At 39.6% G+C, this 19,723-nt stretch overlaps 1 protein-coding gene across 1 annotated transcript in view; it reads right to left on the reverse strand.

The window, feature by feature from the left end:
- MGAT4D (MGAT4 family member D) overlaps positions 1-15,222 on the reverse strand; it is a 37,732-nt gene extending 22,510 nt beyond the window's left edge. Inside the window, exons 1-3 of the mRNA XM_051618008.1 lie at positions 15,132-15,222; positions 4,342-4,503; positions 719-859 (exon numbers count right to left, since the gene is read on the reverse strand). Coding sequence (XP_051473968.1) covers positions 719-859; positions 4,342-4,503; positions 15,132-15,222 — 394 coding nt within the window. The remainder of the gene's footprint in view (positions 1-718; positions 860-4,341; positions 4,504-15,131) is intronic.
- Between the last annotated feature and the right edge of the window lie 4,501 nt (positions 15,223-19,723).

The raw sequence follows: 19,723 nt of genomic DNA on the forward strand, positions 1-19,723 counted from the left end.
CTAGCCCTTGTCATGGCCAGGGCCAGGTTATTTTTTTTTTTCTTACATTAAAATTCATGCCAATTTTTCTTTATATAAAATCACCCTAGAGAAAAGTAAAAATTCCAACAAAATACTAATCTTAGCAAAATAGTTGATTAATTCTGTGTTTGCTTATTGCTTTTGAATTTCCTTGTTACCTATCACATGACACTTAGGAGAAGATGTAACTTAATAATTCGTATTCTAGTTCACTGGAATTCATTATGATTTGTGCAGGTGTCAGCTGATTTTCCATGAGAATGAAAAAACTACACTGAAAATTTATCAATATTCTTCAAATGATCATATCATCTTTCCATTTGCTTGGAACCTTAGCAAACTGTTAATTGTAGATCCTCCCTGGTTTCCTTACTCATACTAATTTTGGGGGGAAGTGGGAAAAACAGCTCAATGTATCTTCGCCACATTAATCCATTACTAAGAAAAAAAATAATATTGCTTTTCAGTTATGATTATTTTCGTTAATATTTTAAAAGGTTTATCCAAACAGTTTGGGGAAGACTTGAAAATGGGATGGGAGTGGTAAAAGTGCTTTTGCCATCCCCATTAAAGTTTATTCACTTTGGCAACATTAAATAGGGAGAAAACCCCCTCTTAACTTTGAGTACACTTCATTGCTAAAGCTTATTTTAAAGTATAAGCATAAAGAAAGTATAAGGCAAACTTTACTTCCTACCTCCTGTTCTCTGTTGCCCAAAAATAACATTTGGGAAAATGGCATCTTCATCTTCTCGAAGGTGAGGCAGGTAGTAGTACAGGTTTGTAAGATGTACAGGGAGTTTTCTGGTGATGTTTAATGCTTTCCACTGCATATCATCTTAAAGAACAAACCCACATATACACATAAAATTAAAAGTCAGCAGTGAAGCCCATTACCTCAACTGTTTTGCTCAGCTGAATACTAGCAGATGACCACACAAAAGGTTATTCAATAGGAACGACTCCTCAGAAGTGATGATGTGTCATATATATTACCCTCCTGCAGAAATAAACTGGGAATTGCCCAATACAACCCCCACCCACCCAGGCACTGGAGCAGAGCTCCAAGCTCGAATGGCCTGGGAACTCTGCCTTCATTTCCCTGTGCCTAAACAGACTGAGCCATCTTTAAATACAATAAGCAGTTACTTTGAAGGCAGCAGGAAAAAAAACTGGTTTTTGCACAGTTGACAAGCAACTTTTAAAATAATAAGGAAAACAGATTCTGATTAATAACTTTCTTAATTACTTAACTAACTTAAGTGCTTTCCCCAAAATGTAACACATGGTGGGTTTAGTTCTAGAAACTATTCAAGAAACAAAAGACTGCAGTAGTTAAGAGAAAAGTAGAGAACTTGTTTTTTCTTTACTAGTTTACAAAAAAGATTAAGATAACTAGAATATTTATTCCTGTTGAAAAAAACCTTAGAATCATCAAGGTTGGAAAAGACCTTCAAGATCATCAAGTCCAACTGTCAGTCCTATGGCCCTGTGACCATTAAACCATCTCCTGAAGCACCATGTCTTGTGTAACCTTATTAAAAAAATCCTAGTTTTAAAAAATAAGCCATATAAAACTCAGGTATCATTAATTTACTAATTTACCTTCCTTGATAAAACCATTCCTGAATGCTCCTGTGATGGTAAAATTCTTTAAAATAAATTTAATAAAAACCTGATCAACTAAATTCTAAAATAATAATAAAATCAATTATAAGCTTGCACAAAAATTGTGCTTAATGTAAGATACCCATGGGGCACCATGCAATTTTAAAAAAAGTATTTGAATAGATCAAAATTAAGAGTAGATTTAGGAAAAATACCAAATGATCTTTCTAATATTTAAGAAAAATGCTTGGAAACAAAACTGAAGATTACTCCAGCCTCTATTTATCAGTTGTTTATAGGGTTAAATCTTACATTCCTGACACAGGTAGCATATGGCTGTCATAGCAGAATTTTGTCTGTTATTCTCTGTTGCTGAATTTTTCTGTACCACAGCCCATTGTAGCTACCTACAAGGTGTGTTTTTACCCTGAAAGAAAAATACAGCTCCTAAGAATTTAGCTAAAATAATTCATACTTCAGTGGGTGCCTTCTCCAGGCACTTTACCAGTTGTGCAGAGACTAGTGTAATATCACCTTGTGATATTAGAAAAACTCTTCCATTAGTTTTAGCCAAAAAAAAATTCACATAATTTCCAAGCTGCAGAAAACTTGAAAACCCACAGTTTCACTCAGTCATAAAAGCAACAGCTTTATTGACTAAGATGTAAAGTTATTTTCCCTAATAAATGCATATGATAACTTCCCAAATTAACCACCCTTCTAAAGTTACTTAAAACAAGTCTTAGAAATTACCATCTTCAACTTTATCCACTCAGCTTACATCAAGGAAGACAGAGGCTTACTAAATAGACAATATTTGTTTGAAGTTTTTCAACTTCCAAAAGATATTCCCACTGAAAATTAGGACTCTACATTCTCTGCTCTACAAAATACAGTAAAAAATGCCACAACACAAACATATAAATATCTGTATGTCCAGACATTTGTGTATGAAAGAGGGACCAACAATGCCTCCCTTTCCACTTTGACATTAAATATACTGGAATTCTGCTGCATATAAACTTTTTTTTTTTTTAATAACCACATTCATAACTTTTCATGGACTTTCCATTTTTATTTTGAAGTACAATCTACCAAGGGTTGGGCAAGGAATTTATTGTGTACAATAAAACTTCTCATTTCTGTTGAACAATAAAACTTGGCTGGAATGGGAAGCAGAAGAGTAAGTAAAACTAAAAATATTCAGTCATTTTAAGAAACCTCTGCTTTGATTTGAGAGCTTTAATACTGGCTGATGTTCCATAAAGAACAAAGAGCAGATAGAAGGGGAACTTGCACTTTCCTTTACTGCTATTATATGCATTAGGCAATAATTCTTTATCCACAGCATGTGGGGCTACTGGTAGCTGACAACATGGTCTCTATTCTAAAACTTGTAAGGCCGCAACCCTGCCAACACTCAGGCGTTTGTTTATACACATCTGAACAGCCCGACTGTATTAATATTGAATAAGCAGACAAAAAGAGGCAGGGAAGAACAGGATAAGAAACAAAGCTGACTACAGAAAGCAGGAATGCACCTTGTTCCTTCTTCCTCTGCAACTTTCCTGGTTAATCCCCTGTTCTAATCAGACATCAGCCTGCTGTACTGAATGCAAATAAGGATTTTTAAAAAGTAGCTTTCAGTAGCTACTTTTGTGAAGCCAGGTGTGCTGAGGAATGCCTCAAGTGCAGAGATGCCCCTTTAGATTTCCTTCTCTGCCCATGGAAGTAGTTCTTCCAGTCTGAAGAGGGAGGAAGGCAGATCCTGCACCACTACATAATTTCTTTTGGGGGACAGAATCTAACTATTGTCTGCAACTACAGTGTGCAGATAGATGGGGATTTACAACAGTCTGTAGGGCAAGGATCTAATATATTTTTAAATAAATAAGCAGTTTAATTAAACAATGGGAAGATGATGAATCACAAGGAAACTGAATTGCATGTTGGTGTCCCTCTTGGGAAAACAAAACAAAAACCCCAAAAACACAACAAAAAGCAGATAAATCCCCCTCAAAGGTTTTCATTGGTATCACTTACAGGCATTCACATTTCCTTCAGATTATTAAAAAACTACTTGCAAGATAAAAATAGATTCTAGTGGGAATATTCTTAGGCTGTATCTAGCCAGAAAGTGGGGTTCTCTGCTCCTGGGCTGAGGCAGGCACCCAGCTGTGACCTGCATGCTGAGACAAGACTGTGCACCCACCACATGCACCTTGGTGCCTGGTGTCTGCTGGAAAGATGGTGGAGGGGCCAAGAAGTACCCCCAGAAAGTCACTCCAGAAGGATGGGAAGGGGACCAGGATGGTGGAACATCTGAGGAAGTGTACCTGCCTTCCAGGTCAGACACAGCCCTAGTATTTATTAGGATGTAGTGGCATGGTGAAGGCAGGAAAAAACAGCTTTAGTTGATAGCAAGAGAGGGATAAGCACTATAAGAAACTCAGCAGTATGTACAGCTTTGCCACTAAGATCCCACTGCAGTGTTTTGTGCCTTTATTTCCTCTCCTTGTTTGTTTAATTACTAACCTATCCTGCTCACAGAGGAGCTACAGATTACTTCCCCACCCTTTTTTTTCAAGTAGAAACTTCTACGTAATGCTAATATAATCAAATAAATTATTTTTGTCCTCACAACAGTGATGAAGAAACATAGGCACACAAAACTTGGAAACATTAACACAGTACATTTTTATACATACAAACCTGTGCGATTTGTTGTCAAGTTCATTCTTGTTGCAACTACACGTTTAATTTCATCCAGGACATGGCTCAGTTCATGTGATCTTTTTTTATTTTCCTTTTCAGCATACAATAGTCTCTGCCGAAGTTCCAGGAAGTGGCTTTTGTACATGTCTAAGTCATTTCCTGCAATAAGAACGTATTTTCTTTTCAAAGAGGTGGATGATATGATGGAATAAAGAAAAACTTTAAGAATAGGAGACAGTCCTGAAGAAGACATCACCAGAAGTATATCAACAATAATAGGAGAGGCTGCTCAAAGTTTATTCATGGAATGAAGAAGACTGGAAGAGTACTGTGAAGCAGAGTTTAGTGAGGACAGCTGGGTAAACGTTTGCAATTGAAGGTAAGAACATGACAGTCATAATAAGGAGAAAATCAGTGGAAGGTTATAAATTGCAGGGGAAGGTTTTATCCAGTAAAGCCAACAACACTTTTCACTAAGTGACAGATCTTCATAACCCTTGTCACGCTAAAGAGTGCAATTACGTAATGGCTCACCTTTTGTATAAAACACTATTAAAATACAGATATTTAGGTATATAGTCTTCATCTGTGAGTTAAAAATTGCCTAGAGTATATAAAATCTATTAGTAAAGATGGTTATTTGAACTCCTAGATATATTTAATTAGCTAACAACTGAAACTGTGCTCTGGATTGAAGTATACCTTCGTAATATATAGCCCACCTTTGATGAAATACTCTACAATCATACTGATGTTAGAAACACGGTCAGCCATGGTTATCAGACACCTTGTTGTTCTGCATAGTATTCTCAGATAATGTCAATGCTCTGTTTACAGGAGATCTACTTTCCTAAGAAGCAAATACTGTCAGAACTTCCAGCTATCACAGAGATCAAAAATGATAAAACAGATGGAGGATCTGTTTTTTAACAACTGCAGGGGAAAAGTTAAAATAGATTTCCATGGCAAATCTGTCATGAGGCATCAGGCTACAGACCTAGAACTCTAAATGAGTGAAATTACTGGAGCACCTAAGGAAGACCCCTTTCATGAACTACTATGTAGAAATAAACTTTCTTGTTTAAGCTTTTCTTTTGAAGCTGTGTTTTTAATGTCATAATCCAACCTTTAGCTTTTTATTTTAAAATGTATATGAATAAAATGGGAACAGAAGGTTTAAGATGATTTAGGTGACTGACAGACATTCATCATCCTGTTTTATTAGCAAGAAAGTGATTCTAAATAGAGCATCAATACATGTAAACACAGTCGAGATTTACCTTGCAATTCCAACACAAATTCAGAGATATAAACTAAAGATACAGTAATGGATGTGCATTTTGCTCTACATTCCAATTGCCTTTATTAGGAGCTAGATAGCACCAAGAAAAAGTGGAAGTTTTAACTTCCAGTGAAGTTCCACATGCTCCTGGGAAGATGCAAACAACAAAGAGCAAGCCCACAGTTTTAGGATAAATACACCTTATCACAGGATGCAACTTTTACTGCTTCTGAAAAGGGAAATCTATAATTTTATAATGGAGATGTTTTCTAATTAAATGCTGGGAAGTGATGTCCCATTGACATTTCCAATGCTGTAATAGCATAAGATTTTGCTAAACCAAACTAAAATTCTGTATTGTAGGAGGAATCAGTAAGGAAATTGCAGATGAATAAAAACATTGTAGTCCCTTCACTTCACAAGTCTTTCAGCTCTTCAGTGTCAGTGTGACTCAAAACTACTGGCGTCATTACCGGACTGACATTTTGGCAAGCACCAAGGAATTCTAGTTTTATTTGCTTACTGAGAGGTGAGCCTACCAAAATATCATAGCTGCCTCTGGCAAATCAAAGGTGAATACTCAGCTACCACTGGGTGCACCCAAAGAAGCCAGCATTTGTAACTGGTCTTACCTGTTTCTTCAGGCCAGAAAAGGGAAATTGTCTTTTTAAGTGTTTCAGAACTGGAGTTCAGTTAGTAGAACAGGACTCTTAATAACTGTTTATCTAATTTGATTTCAACAGCTGGGGATGCAAGAGTTTGACATAAGGAATGTAGTATCCACTCACCATGAGTGAAGGAAGAGTTTGTTACTATAAACATAAATAGTTCAAAACAGAACATGAAATCTTCTAAGTGTTATGAGTGCCTATGTAAATGAGCAGTATTAACTATTAGTAAACCTTTGGCAAAAAATGTGTGTTTGGGAAGCAGTACTGAACTTCTTGTATTTAGCTATGCAATAAGGTAGTATTTATTACTGATAGAATTGTAGCAATCTAAGAAGATAAAATTAGAAGCATTTTGAAGCTAAACACTGGATATTTAAATAGCAATTGAGTTTAAATGGATTTTAGAGGGCGTGTGGAAAGTGTTGCTCCTAAGTATCTAAGGATCTACACAGCACCAAACCAGTTGCTTGCAATAGTTTACTTGGAAAGAGGCATTCGGCATTTTCACAAATATAGCTCACCCTGGCTAGAAGGGCCAGGAGGAAGGGGCTTCAGCTGCATTGTGAAACAGTCTGTCCCCAGTGAGTCTGACTTGGCAACACCCTGTTCTATCAGCAAAGGGGAGTTGTACCAATGTTCTCTTGATGGTTCTATCAGCAACAGAAGCATCAGGATAAAACTGGAAAACAGCGAGATGAGGACCTATGGCAAAACTACAAGAAGGAAATGAAGGTAAAGGCTTCTTTTATTGCTGAAAAATAGAAATAATCATTTAAGAGGTTAAGCTGACAATTTACAATCACTTTTTGGTTGGTTGGTTGGGTTTTTTTGGTGATTTTTGTTGTGGGGTTTTTTTTAAGTATTGAGAATAACTAGTTTCTCTTTGGAGGCAGTGGTGAAATAATAAGCCCCTTTAAACAAAGCTTGGGAATTTAAAACTCTTTCCATACTCACTTATGCTGAGCTCTGCTAATGCTGTTTTTCTTTGCTTAACTAAATTTATTTTTATGGGATCTACAGACAGTTCTTTTGCCAGGGATGACCTTCCTCTAGCTAGAGTGAACAAAATGACTGTATTTCCCTAACTCTTAGCTGCTAATAGGACCAAGAATGATTGAAGAATTGTTAAGAGACTACAAAATATTGACAGGTACACTAATTTAGACAAGGTATTAGGAAGATTTTTTAAATTATGAAACATGGGAACCAGTTGAACAGAGAGGTGGTAGAAGCCCCATCTCTGGAAACATTCAAAGTCAGGTTGGATTGGGTTCTGAGCAACCTGACCTAGCTGCAGATGCCCCTGCTCACTGCAGAGGGGTTGGGAGTAGATAACCTTTAAAGGCCTCTTCCAACCTGAACCATTCTCTAATTCCTCTCCTCTTGATAAACTGCAGATTAGTTACTCTGTTGGGCTGAAACCATACTAGGAAATTTCAGTGGGGTAACATTGGCTACAAGCTGGAGGAGAAAAATAACCTACCACCAGCCAGACTCAGTGATAGCACTCAAAACTTTTGCAGTGCATTTTCATTTCTAGTACAGCATTTCCTCTGTTTACTACACATTGTCATATATACTTATTGCTCCTGTAATTCCACGATGGCAATACTTAAAACAGTTTAAAATTCAATCTCGTGTTTCTCCACATAGATACATCTATATAACTTTCTGCACTGGAAACTGAAACTGTTTAGAAATTATACTAATCTCTAAAGCAAATACTCATTCTGAAAGTCAGCTGATTATTTCTTTTAGTTCCACGCACACGTACTTCCTATTATAAATATTTCCAGTTTTATTAACAATTTATTTCTAGTAATATCTAAGAGCTGTGGCACAATTCATCACTATCTCCTTCTAGCATTCAAACAAAAAACAAAATAAAAGGAAAACTGAGAGTGGCAGAAAGGAGGGAAGAAAACACCCCATAGTCTAGCGGTGACTTTTGTTCCTATTTCTTGATTACAAGTCACATTGTTTATCGTACCTAAAGACACTTTCTTTTTGAAACTGAATTTTGGTTAATGACCTCCCTGAAAGAAAACTATATAAGCACACCAACTGCAAAAGATCTTGTCATACTCCACACTTGGAACCACTGCTGGCTGTTCAGGTTAATGAAGCATATGAAAGCATTGAGGCATGCATTGCACTAAACTGTGGCAGTTCATTATCTTCCTGTAACTAATCTAAAATAGAAAGACCTTTCTAAATCTTGTTACAGGCTTTGCAAGCTCAGGTTTTGTTCTCTCAGAGTAAGGAGGGAAAAAAAATCCCCCAAGCAATGCCTGTCTTAGTTCAGAACGGCCAGTTCTTATGCAAACACCTAAATTTAACAATGTGTTAAGTCAAATGGTATTTAAGCACCTCTCCAGGTAAGAACGACTTCCTGAATTTGTGAGTAATCTTCAAATATTTTGTTTACAGCATTACAGTACAGAATTATTTGTGTCTACCAACAGGCTAGAGGTATCCAAGAAAAACTACCACAAAGTCAGAGGCCACTTCACCTGCCCTGAGTATATTCACCCATTTCACTTAATGTTCATCAAAACTGGGGTGGCTTTAATAGCTGAGCTTTAAGAATGGGACAAGGCATGTTTTACTGCATATTTTAAATATTCAGGAGCCTTTTAAATCAGTCAGTGCTCAGGTTAGTTTATTTTACACAGTTGAAAAGGGAAGGTTAAGTGAGGAAGTTACAAAACTTTGTTTTCACTCATCTGTCCTGTCCATACTCTGATGGCAACTGGGCTGTAGGGCCTATTGGTATGGCAGATAGCAGAGGCCTCAAGTAGGAGGAGAAAGATTAATTTCAGCTAGTCACAATTCTCAGCTAGCTGGCTGAAACCTTTGCTTGGCTGTGACACAGCAGTAGCAAATGTGCAGGCTGGGTAAGCCAAAGTGCAGGGCTTGACATATAGCAAGGACTCTCTTCACCGGGTTGTTTATAGATCTGTGTAGGCACCTAAGCAGGCAGAGGAACTAGGCAGCAATATGTTCTGCCAGTGCATCTATTTGTCTTTGACAGTATCCAGATCAGGAGCTTCCAGACAGTGGAGAACAGCGGAGGGACACTGCATTATCCCAGGGACAGCAAAGAAAAATAGCATGCCAGCAACCTTGGGGGGGAAGTTAGGGTTCCTCTGTGCTCATAGAGAGGATAAACTAGGAAGAGGATCACAATTGCTTTCCAGTAGTAAAACCAACGAGTAAACAAAGTTAAAGGCAAATAAAATTTAATACATGAATTTTAAAAAGCCCATTCAATTGTATAACGAGCTACTGGGTTTGGCACAGAACACCTTTTACTGAACCATTACATACTGTACCTACCTGAAATCAGATACACAAACTTGATTCAAAGACAAGATAACTTAAGTTCTAATAATATTTTAAAACATCCAATCAGAACATCACTATCTAGGAAAGCAACAGCATTAAATAAGAAGAAAAATACATACATTAAATGGATATTGCATGGCGTTTGCCAATAGTTGGTATACCTTGGTTTTAACATAGTAATGTTAGTAAGCAGGCTTTCAACAGCAGTGGAAACTTCTGATTTGTATCAGAGAAATAAAAAGTACTTGTTCACTTCAGACAATTAAATGGTTATTGCTTCATTCTGGTTAGTATTTAAAATATTTTTTACTGTTTTGCCTGACGGTGCAACAATCACTCATTTATACACACAGGTAATTAAATGCCTAACTGCTAACTAATGTATTTCTGGATAAAATGTGTTCTTCAAGACTCAGTGTGTCACATTAAGAAAGTGTGAAGGTCATATGTTTACACTTGTTTAAATACAGGTTGTGATGAAACACTGCACAGCAAACAAAGAGAGGTCTGAACTTCACTATCCCTTTCCCTATAAAACCCAATAGTAACTAGTCTCATTTTGTAGCTGAATCTTTACAGGATTTATTACTCAGTTCCTCTACTTTTGAGGACAAGGCAGCCACTATTCCACCTGAAGTAATTGCAAGAAGCAGCAGACTCTTAGTTCAGTAAATTATGCATTTAGAAGTCAGTAAAACTATACAGCTTTTGTAAGCCTTGGATATGAGTTTTTATATAAAATTTGGGACCAGGAAACACTAAGTCTTAAGTCCCATTTGAGGTTGCTGTACGTTTATTTTTAATACCTAAATGCAGAACTATGTAAAGAAACTGAGTGAGCAATCAGTGGACTGGAGAGACTCTTCCCTTACCACACTGTGCACTTCGGCCACATTCTGACTGCATGTTGGGACAAAAACTGGATGTGCAGCAACCTCCATATGCCCTCAGTTCCACTGGAAGGAAACATATGCACGAAGGCAAAGAGGGAAGATGTAGCCTACGAGTCAGCTGGGACAACTGGGGAAAATGGTGGTTAAACACAGCTGAACAGGTCTAGATAAGGCAGGAAAATTGGCTTCTGCTTGTTCATAAACCTGAATAAGTTGTATTGGCTGAAATGAGAATGGTGTAATTCAATACTACTTTATTAAATCTCTTTAATTGAAGCTTTGAGCCAGAGTGTGCCAGTTGAGTCTGGACAGGAAATCTGCAAAGAACTCCATGACAAATGACATGATCTCCTGCTGACATGTGCTGTGGTGCACAATGGGAGCAGAGGCTGGCCAGCCAAAGCAAAGCATCAAAGCATGGGCAGAAGATAATTGGAAATAAAAGAAATGTGTAATCAACTGCTTTGGGCTAGCATCTATGTTACTATATTTTAACTGCAAAATATTACTTTCATAAGAAATGCCTTTTTAGCCCTTTTCCTGATGAAAAGTTTTGTGACATAATGAAAAATTTAATACATTAAGCAGTTTGATAAAACTCAAGTATACTTCTGTGAAAGCAATTAAGTACAAACAGTTTCTCTCTTCGCACCCCACCTCAGAGGAATAACTAAAGAAATGCAGGTTTCACAATGTTTGACTCAACATGTATATAATACGCTTAGGTCCTTGCGACATCATATTTAGCATCACTTTATTTTACCTTCCAGGCAAAGCTTAGTTTTAATTTACTTGGATAAAGTATCCCACAAATTTAGGTGAAGAGGTCAGCAACAAATAACAAATCAATTAAAAGAGGTCTAATCTTGCAGCCCTTACAAGTGATATGAAGAAGCACTGCCAGATGATCTGATTCACACAATTGGTGTGACTTTAAAAAATTCATTGATATTCAGCCAAGACACCCAAGTTTCTTTTTATGCAAGTTCATTATAAGGTGCTCTCCTTCTCTTTTACTGTTTTTCAAGATTTGCTACCTCCTCATGTTTACTTTTGTATTTTTGTATAACTGTGATATTTCTTCTTGATTAGTATTTACATAGAAAATGAAAAACTGTGTGAGAAAACCAAGATACAGATTTTGAGTATTATACTGCTTTCCATAACTACAAATCTAGATGAAGAGTATTTATATGAGAGCAAATACTTTTGGTCAGGTGAATTAACAAGTGGATTGTGACTCAGTTGCAGAACAGTAGGAATATCTGCATCATCCTGGTAACAGCCTTTCCTGTCTCCAGATGCAAACTGTTTGCTTTGGACAGGTTTTGCTTGGGGCCTGGGGAGGGACCAAAAAAGCTCACAGGAAAACCATGCAGCACGTGGAACAGGTATTGCTACAGCAGTCCAACTGATTACTTGCTAATAGCAACCTGTGTTTGCAAGAACTCTAGAGGATGTCAAAGGAATCATCATGCAAGTTTAGGCAGAGAGTACTAGACTTTGTTGAGGATCTGGTGAGTACCAATGATCTTATAATTACTTTTATATATATTTTTTGTGTGTCACAAAAATATCCAGCCCATTTGAAATGAAACCTTTATAAATTGGCCATCTTCATAAGGATAGTTAAAATGTATATAATATTACCCACAATAGCTGAAGTCTAGTGACTTTGGTAGATTTTGAACTTTAAAGTGCGTGAATGATGCAGGAACATCTTTCCTGCCACGCCAGTTCAAGCTGTGCTCAAGTTTAACAGCAGCAAGTCAACACTCAGGCTGCACTGAGTAGTTAGAAGCAGTGCCAAACAGCCAGTTATTCACTGCTGTTATTGACAGCAAATACATGTATACTCAGATCTCTCAAGCTAGCTGGCCCCTTAGTCTAAGGCATTTAAAGGACATTCTTGATTTTTATTTGCACAGAAATTGGGACAATGCCAATACTTGATTTACACTTCAAGGGCTAGAAGACTCTGAAACCACAGACAAACTGAAGGCTATAATACACTTTTCATATTATGGAAGTACTTAAGACCACTAGTCTTGAGACAGGATGCCCTGTCCTATCTGCACAATAACAAAGCATTATTCACCATTCCAACATCAACAGAGTCCAAGAAAGAACTGGATAGAAACTGGAGGGAATATTACAGACTGCTGCTGCTTAGTGTGATACGCTGTAGTCAAAGATCAACAGCAGCCTAAACATCTAAATAGGCAAAGCAGAGAAGGAAACTGAAGTAAAAGGAGATTTAACAAATGTAAAGGAGAAAATGAGCCAGAGAACATTTGGCATACGAGTGAAAGAGATGGGAGACGACAAGCTGAGACAGTACCTGACCTCTTAAGAGTAACAGGTGGGAAAAGCAAAAAGAGCTTTAGCAAAGAAAACAAACATTGCAGATTGAGATGTGAGAAAAGTGGGACCTCCTGTAGTGCTCTGGGCATGTCAGTGGAGAGGCAAGTTCAAGAGCACGGAAGGGAAGAAGTGAGGTTTAACAATATCTAACCAGAGGCATTTGTCTGTTTTCAGAGAAAAAGATTAATTTCAAACCACCTTCTTAAAAAGATACTTGACAACAACAGAGCATTAGTTGGTTTGCTCCCAGTGCTCCTCTCTGGAAAAGGGTAACAACATAGGGCTGTTCTTGGGTTGTTTTTGATGGGCAGAAAGCTTCTAACAGCTCTCAGGCACAAAGACTATCTTTCCAATGAAATAAACTTAATACAAAGTTATTAACCACGTGCTGTTACTTCCTCCTTTACTTACTGGTATCAACTCCCTTACACATTTGTGAGATTTACCAAGCTTAAACGTGAATATTTACATTTGTAATGGTTAAAAGTTTGTCAAGAAAATAGGTACTAAAAATAATAATTAGGAAAATGTTAGTATCTGAGAGGAACTAGTTACTCTCTACTGTGGAGAAGAAGACAACTATGGAGAGAGAAAAGTTCAAACAACACATATACATATATATCACAACACATCTTACCCCTCTGCCCCCCAACCCAACAAAAAAAAGCCCAAAGCAAAATACCCCAGCATGGAATGCCACCAGAGAAAGCCCCAAACGAAAGCAGAATGAAAACAGAATTTCAGCAACGAGGAGTCACAAAATACAAGTCACAAAATAACATGGTGATAAGGGTGGTACCTGCAGATGGCACAAATGCTTTCGTTCTATCATCTCTTGGATCTTGGTTTCTTAAGACACACCCTGCTTCTACTTCTGTTTCTCCTTCCCCACTCCTAGCAGGATTGCCACTGAGAGAAGTATCAAGTGTTGTAAGATAGACCACATAGTTGACAAGAAATGATAAAGGCAGGAGGATCAGCACTGTCTTGACTATTCAGTATTCCCTTGTGGAGCCAAGATCTCTACTGCTGCTTTTATTTGATACAGAAACAATGAATGTAAATAAATTAACAGCTGGTTGGAGTTCCATGTTCATCCCAGAAATTACTAATTGGTTTCTTCTAATTGTTCCGCATCTACAGAACCAGACCTTTTATAGGGGAAGCACCTGAACATCCACTCTGTCACCATCACCCCAAACAAACTGTCACATGACAGGCCACGTCTGCAGGCCTCAGAGACACTACTTGAGAGATCATCTCATTTATTGTCAGAAAATAGCATCAGTTTCATCTTTCCCAAGTAGCCTCAGAGAACCGTAGACATGCTTTTCTGTAGATTTATCCAACATGTACCACCTTCGTAACCTATTAAAAGGATATTCTCTGAAGTTTATAAAGAAAAACTGAAAATTGAGGTATTTTTTCTTTGCATTGAACATTACGTTGTGGTGCTGGAAACATACACATGGAAAAGTGTCTATGAGGCACACACTCAGCTGCAGAATGGATAATGCTACTTTGTCCTACCAAATATTAAAGCCAAGAACACTTTAAAAGTGACAACTATGGCCATTGCCTTTTAACTTGTTCTTTCCACCCCAATGCAGGACGGGTCTCAGCACCTTTTATTAAACGTGTTTATTGAATTCGAGCTTTTGTGAGCCGAGCATCCAACCCTAAGCGCTGTCACACAAGCCTGTAACTCGGTACGCCGAGCTCCCGGGGAAGAGCCGAGACCCGCACCCTCAGCCTGCAGCGGGGCCACGAGAGCCGGGCGGCGCGGGCTGCGGGGCAGCCCCCGGCCCGCACCAACGTGCCGACCCGACAGCCCGGGCTGCGGAACGCGGGCACCGGCCCCAACCCAGCGGCGCAGCCGTTACCGACTCCGCTTCCGCGGGGGCCGCAGCTCCGGGAAGGGACGGGGCGACCCGACACCTTCCGCGCCCCGGCTCCCCGCTGCTCCCCCGCGTCGCCCCTGCCCCGCCTCGCTGCCCCTCGCCAGGACAGCCCCGCTCGCCCCGCTGCCGCCGCCCCGCCGTGCCAGGCGGACGGACCCCGCTGCCGTCGGGCGCGGCCAGGGGAAGGGAGCCGAGCGCCGCGGTGCCCCCGACGGCCCGGCCAAGGGGAACAGCAGCAGGTGCCGTCGGGCCGCTCGACCCTCGCAGCCCAGCTGGACGGGACGGGTGGTCCCGGCGGCCCCCCCCCTCGCCCCCCGCCCGCGCTCACCTCGGCTCCCCTGCCACGCCGCGTACCACAGCAGCGGCAGGGCGGCGCCGAGGCACATCGCCGCCAGCAGCGGGCCGCGCCAGAGCCGCATCGCATCGCCCGGAGGGGCGCTGCCCGCAAGCCCCCCGCGCCGCCGCCGCCGCCTCGCCGGGCCCCGGCGCTGCCGCCTCCGCCGGAGCAACTGCCGGGCGGGCGTGTCCGCGCCGCGCTAACCTGCCGTCCCGCCCGCCCCGGGCGCCCCGCAGGGGCAGGGGCAGCTGGGGGGGGGGGGCATGTCCCGGCCCCCCCGCACCCCGCGAGGCCGGGCCGCCCCGCCCTCCCGCTCCGCGGCGCCCGTCGGGAGGGTCCGCAGGGAGCAGCGGTGGCACCTGCTCCTCACGCCGCCGGACCTTCCCCTGGGGACGTGGTCGGCTCGAGTGCCCCCCAGTTTGCGCTGCGAAGCCGAGAGCCTGGGCAGAGCCTCCTCTGCCAGGAGCCCTCCTCATGCTAGCTCGGACCCCAGCTGAAAAACCTTCTGCCTGCGGCAAGTACAGGCTCTATTTTTACAGCAAAAAGCCTCCCGGCTCAGCACTTAGCCAGGTACTGTTTAGCCCAAGCCACATCATCATAATGGTTATGAGTATTTTGTTCATTTAAAGCCAATGGTGCATTTGTTTGCAAGATTGTATCAGGAAGCCAGGCTGTAGTGTACAATTAATACATGCACTTAGTACAGTCAGATGAAGAAACAAAGCTATTCAGTTCATCTTGAAAGAATAAGTAGGAAAAGCAGCTCCAAAATCTAAACGGATGAAATTCTAATGTGCACCAGAAAATGTTTTTTTAATTCTGCCATCGTGCCCTGCTTCACTCATGTGCCTTCCCATTATGGCCAGCACACCTCCTTTTCAGGTCCTCAGCAACCCATAAAACAAGTGAAAAATTGCTCACTGCTTAGAATACATCTTCTGTAACACATTTGCAAAGGAAAGGGAAATCTTATTTACAGAGCTTCCCAGAATACATTATAGGGGCATAGTTTTAATAAAACCACCTGGGTTTTATGAGCAAAATTGCCCTCCTTTTCATACCCAATCAGTGGGTAGTTGGTGACTTTTGACACCTACCCTCCCACACCTGTGATAAAGAACATATGGGTGTCTGTTCTGTGCTTCAAAGATCTAAAAGACACAATCATATTGGACTTTGTCAGCTGATAAATGCAGTAAACTGATTTTGATATAATCTGTTACCCATTTCCTTATTACTAGCAGTTATAATTTAATACTTTATCCAAAGGATATAGAATTGTATGTAATTCAGTTTATAAACATATAATAGTATTATTAATACAATATTTCTTCTTTTCTCTATTTATTTACTCAACAACTGTATCTCCTACCCAAACCCTAAATCATTTGGAGTAGTGTAGTGTAAAGCAAACTGAAAACCTACACCCCTGTTGGAATCCTAATGCAAGTGCTGCCTTCATGTGCCTTGTAACTTCATGTACAGTGTAACTATGTCCTTTTTTGAAAATTAATTTTAAGACTCCCCACATTGTACATTGCTGCTTCTGTGAGGTTAGTGCAATCTTCCCAGGTTTGCATGATTATATCGATGGGTTTACTTCTCTTTCTACTAAATACTTTGAATTATAAATGCTATTATTAATTAATAATGCAGGAGACGGCTAGTAGCCTGCAACAGTGTACAAGTGGAGGGCTAAAAATCTGAGTGTGGCTCCACCAATCCCTGTGAAACCACGTTAGACCTCACTATTCCTGATCTGTACTCATTCACTCTAAATTTCCCTCTTCCTTCTGTTTCTGATTCTATCTTTGATACTTTTACTGACAACTCCTCTTTAAGCTACACTTTGCATAGGTACTTGTAATTGTTCGTATTAACCAATGTGATCCTGATGCAATCCTCTCTCACTGTTCCTTCCACATCACCATTTCCCTCCCCACATTAACAAGCTAAAAACTCAAGGCACTACTTCTGATGGAGGATCAATGTAGATTTTTCCATATCTGCAGTAGAGATTTAGAATTAAGAGGAAAAAAGAAACATTAAATATATCACATGTAATTAATAAAATGCCTTTTAATTGACTGGCTGGTATTCTATCAGTTACAAAGCCAAAGCAAACATGTAAATGCTGTGGTCAAGAGGGAGGGCTACTGAAGTTACAAATAACAGAAACCTAACATGCACTTAATTTTAGCTTTTTTCCACAGCCAGTAAGAAAAAAAAACCCTACACAACCATCACATATTTCCAGAAACAAATAAAAAAACCTACACACTGTACAGAGAACATCTGTGGAGACTGCCACTGAATCCATTAGATGTTATTTATTAAGGCTGACTCTAAAGCAGAGGCAGTTACTCAGCCCTACTGAGTTGTGGTGATCATTTATTGAATGCTGACTTTGTAGACTAGTGCATTAACTTATAATGAGGTAGTGCATTGACTGTTTCTCAGGAAAAAAAAAAAAAAATCACTGAAAATGACATGAACTTCCACTGCCTGTGGACCTATCAGGAAATAGACCCTCTTACTTGCTTCATGCTTTCCTGGATCTCCCTCCCAGTGCTCTCTTCATACGTTATTTCCTATGCTCAAGAAGGTTAAATGTTTCAGACCAGTTCTACTTCTCAGCAGCAGACTTCCTGCATTTTTGGTAAACTGACCATCTTTTACAATACTGCATAGAACACGTTGCTGCGTCACCTCAAATTCATGCGCTAAGCAAGTCACTCAATGGACGAGTTCCATCAAGGCAGCCTAGCTGCAAGAAAGAGTTTCTAGGCTTGTCCTCACGCTTTGTAACTGAACATCTTTTCTTGCTGGTTGTCTCATGTTTTCACTACTGTTCTCACACATTGGTGTGTAAGCAAGAGTAGAGATAAGAAAGATTAAAATAAATATTTGACAAAATACAGGCTCACAGGTGAAACAAGTAATGGATTATTTTGCATGTGGGTTGCAGCTGTCCTGTATCTGCAAGGGTACATGAACAAAGAATAACTACCAGTAACAATAGGTAATAGTTGCTGCCATGGAACATATTCTGATTACACAGAGATCCAACTGATATTGCTGGTTAAAATCCTCTCTTATTTGCCCTGCTGTCACCTGAGAAATGGGATTTTAAAAGGTAAACAGTAGGTCATTATCCTTCAAGTTTTTGTGAAGGTAATGCAGGAAGGCAACTACAGAACACAAAAAGAAGAACATAGAACTTTTTTACTCAAGGTACTGCTGTTTATTTTTTTTTTCTGTCCTAACATAATTTAGGAATTGACTGAGCATGATAATGCAGAAGCATTTTGCATTATTCAAGTACTAACATTTGCGTAAAATCAAACATGCTCACTGCTGGATCACTTCATTCTGCAAAGAACCCAAAGAAGCTTTAAGTGTAGTGTTTACACTTGCTTGTTATACAGTGAAAAAGATTATCAAGTTTGGAACCTAAAGAGAAGTTAATGCACCTGAAATTAGTGAGTTTGGTAAAATCACCTGCCTGTAAACTCTGTTATCTTTTTACTAACAAGTTATAAGAATCTGTGAAAAAAACCTGTAAAAAACTGCATGCTTAAAAAAAAAATACACTTAATTGGTTACAGATTTTACTTTAAGATATAGATTTAAGAAAACATTGTGTGAGCAAAACCCAGCATAGGCTAGATTTAAACTTGCACCTCTTAAACTTTCACATTTCCAAAGTGCTTTAAAACAAGACCTTGAAAATATTCCAGCTTATCTCAACAAGTCTAAGTACAACACAGAGAAGTATGTTGCAATGTATTGTCAACAGAGGACAGATACCCTATGCAACAGTCTTGGAAACTGGAAGCAGAGAACTGAGAAAGCAACCATTGTGTACTGTATTTATTCTTTCATTGTATTATATTATTATTACTGTAGTTATTGTTACGGCAAAGTTTAAGACTGTCATAAATCAAACTAGGAAGTGGAACAAATTCCAAAAACAATAGTAGAAGAATCTGCTTTTATTCTTTACAATCCAATAAAAATTGGAATTTTAAAGTATAAACAACAGAAAAAAATATTCATATTGATATGAAGCTATTCAATCAATGGAAGTGAAACTCTTGAAGCAGTAGGAAGGGTTTATTTTGTCTCATCAGCTAGAAACTTCCCTCAAGTGTTCTTTGCACAGACCTGCACCCACAGAATGCATCTGCTGGACTTTCTAAGCAACTCAGGTAGTTTCCAATTGACTCAGAGCAATCCACACACGGGCGTAAAGACTGACAGCAAGGCCTGACCACTCTGCTGTTGCTTCATGTTGTTACAACTCCTCTGCCTTCCCAACGTGAAACTGTAACAGCCCATCTCTGCTGAAGCTTGGAGTCCCCTGAGGACAATCCTTCAGCCTAGCTGTGTTTAAATACTACAGCAGCAGAGCTCTGCCAAATCACCAGAGGGGAGGTGTAGTACAATCTTTTATTCTTGATCTGGATTATTTGCTCTGAGTTGTATCCCATACAAGCTAGGCAGGAGCTGTAACTTAACCAGGTCCTGCAACACAGACAAATACAAATGTCTTTCTTCCAATTTCTTTTACTGGTTCTTAA

The sequence above is a fragment of the Apus apus genome, chromosome 4 (genome assembly GCF_020740795.1).
Source record: "Apus apus isolate bApuApu2 chromosome 4, bApuApu2.pri.cur, whole genome shotgun sequence".
NCBI lineage: Eukaryota > Metazoa > Chordata > Aves > Apodiformes > Apodidae > Apus > Apus apus.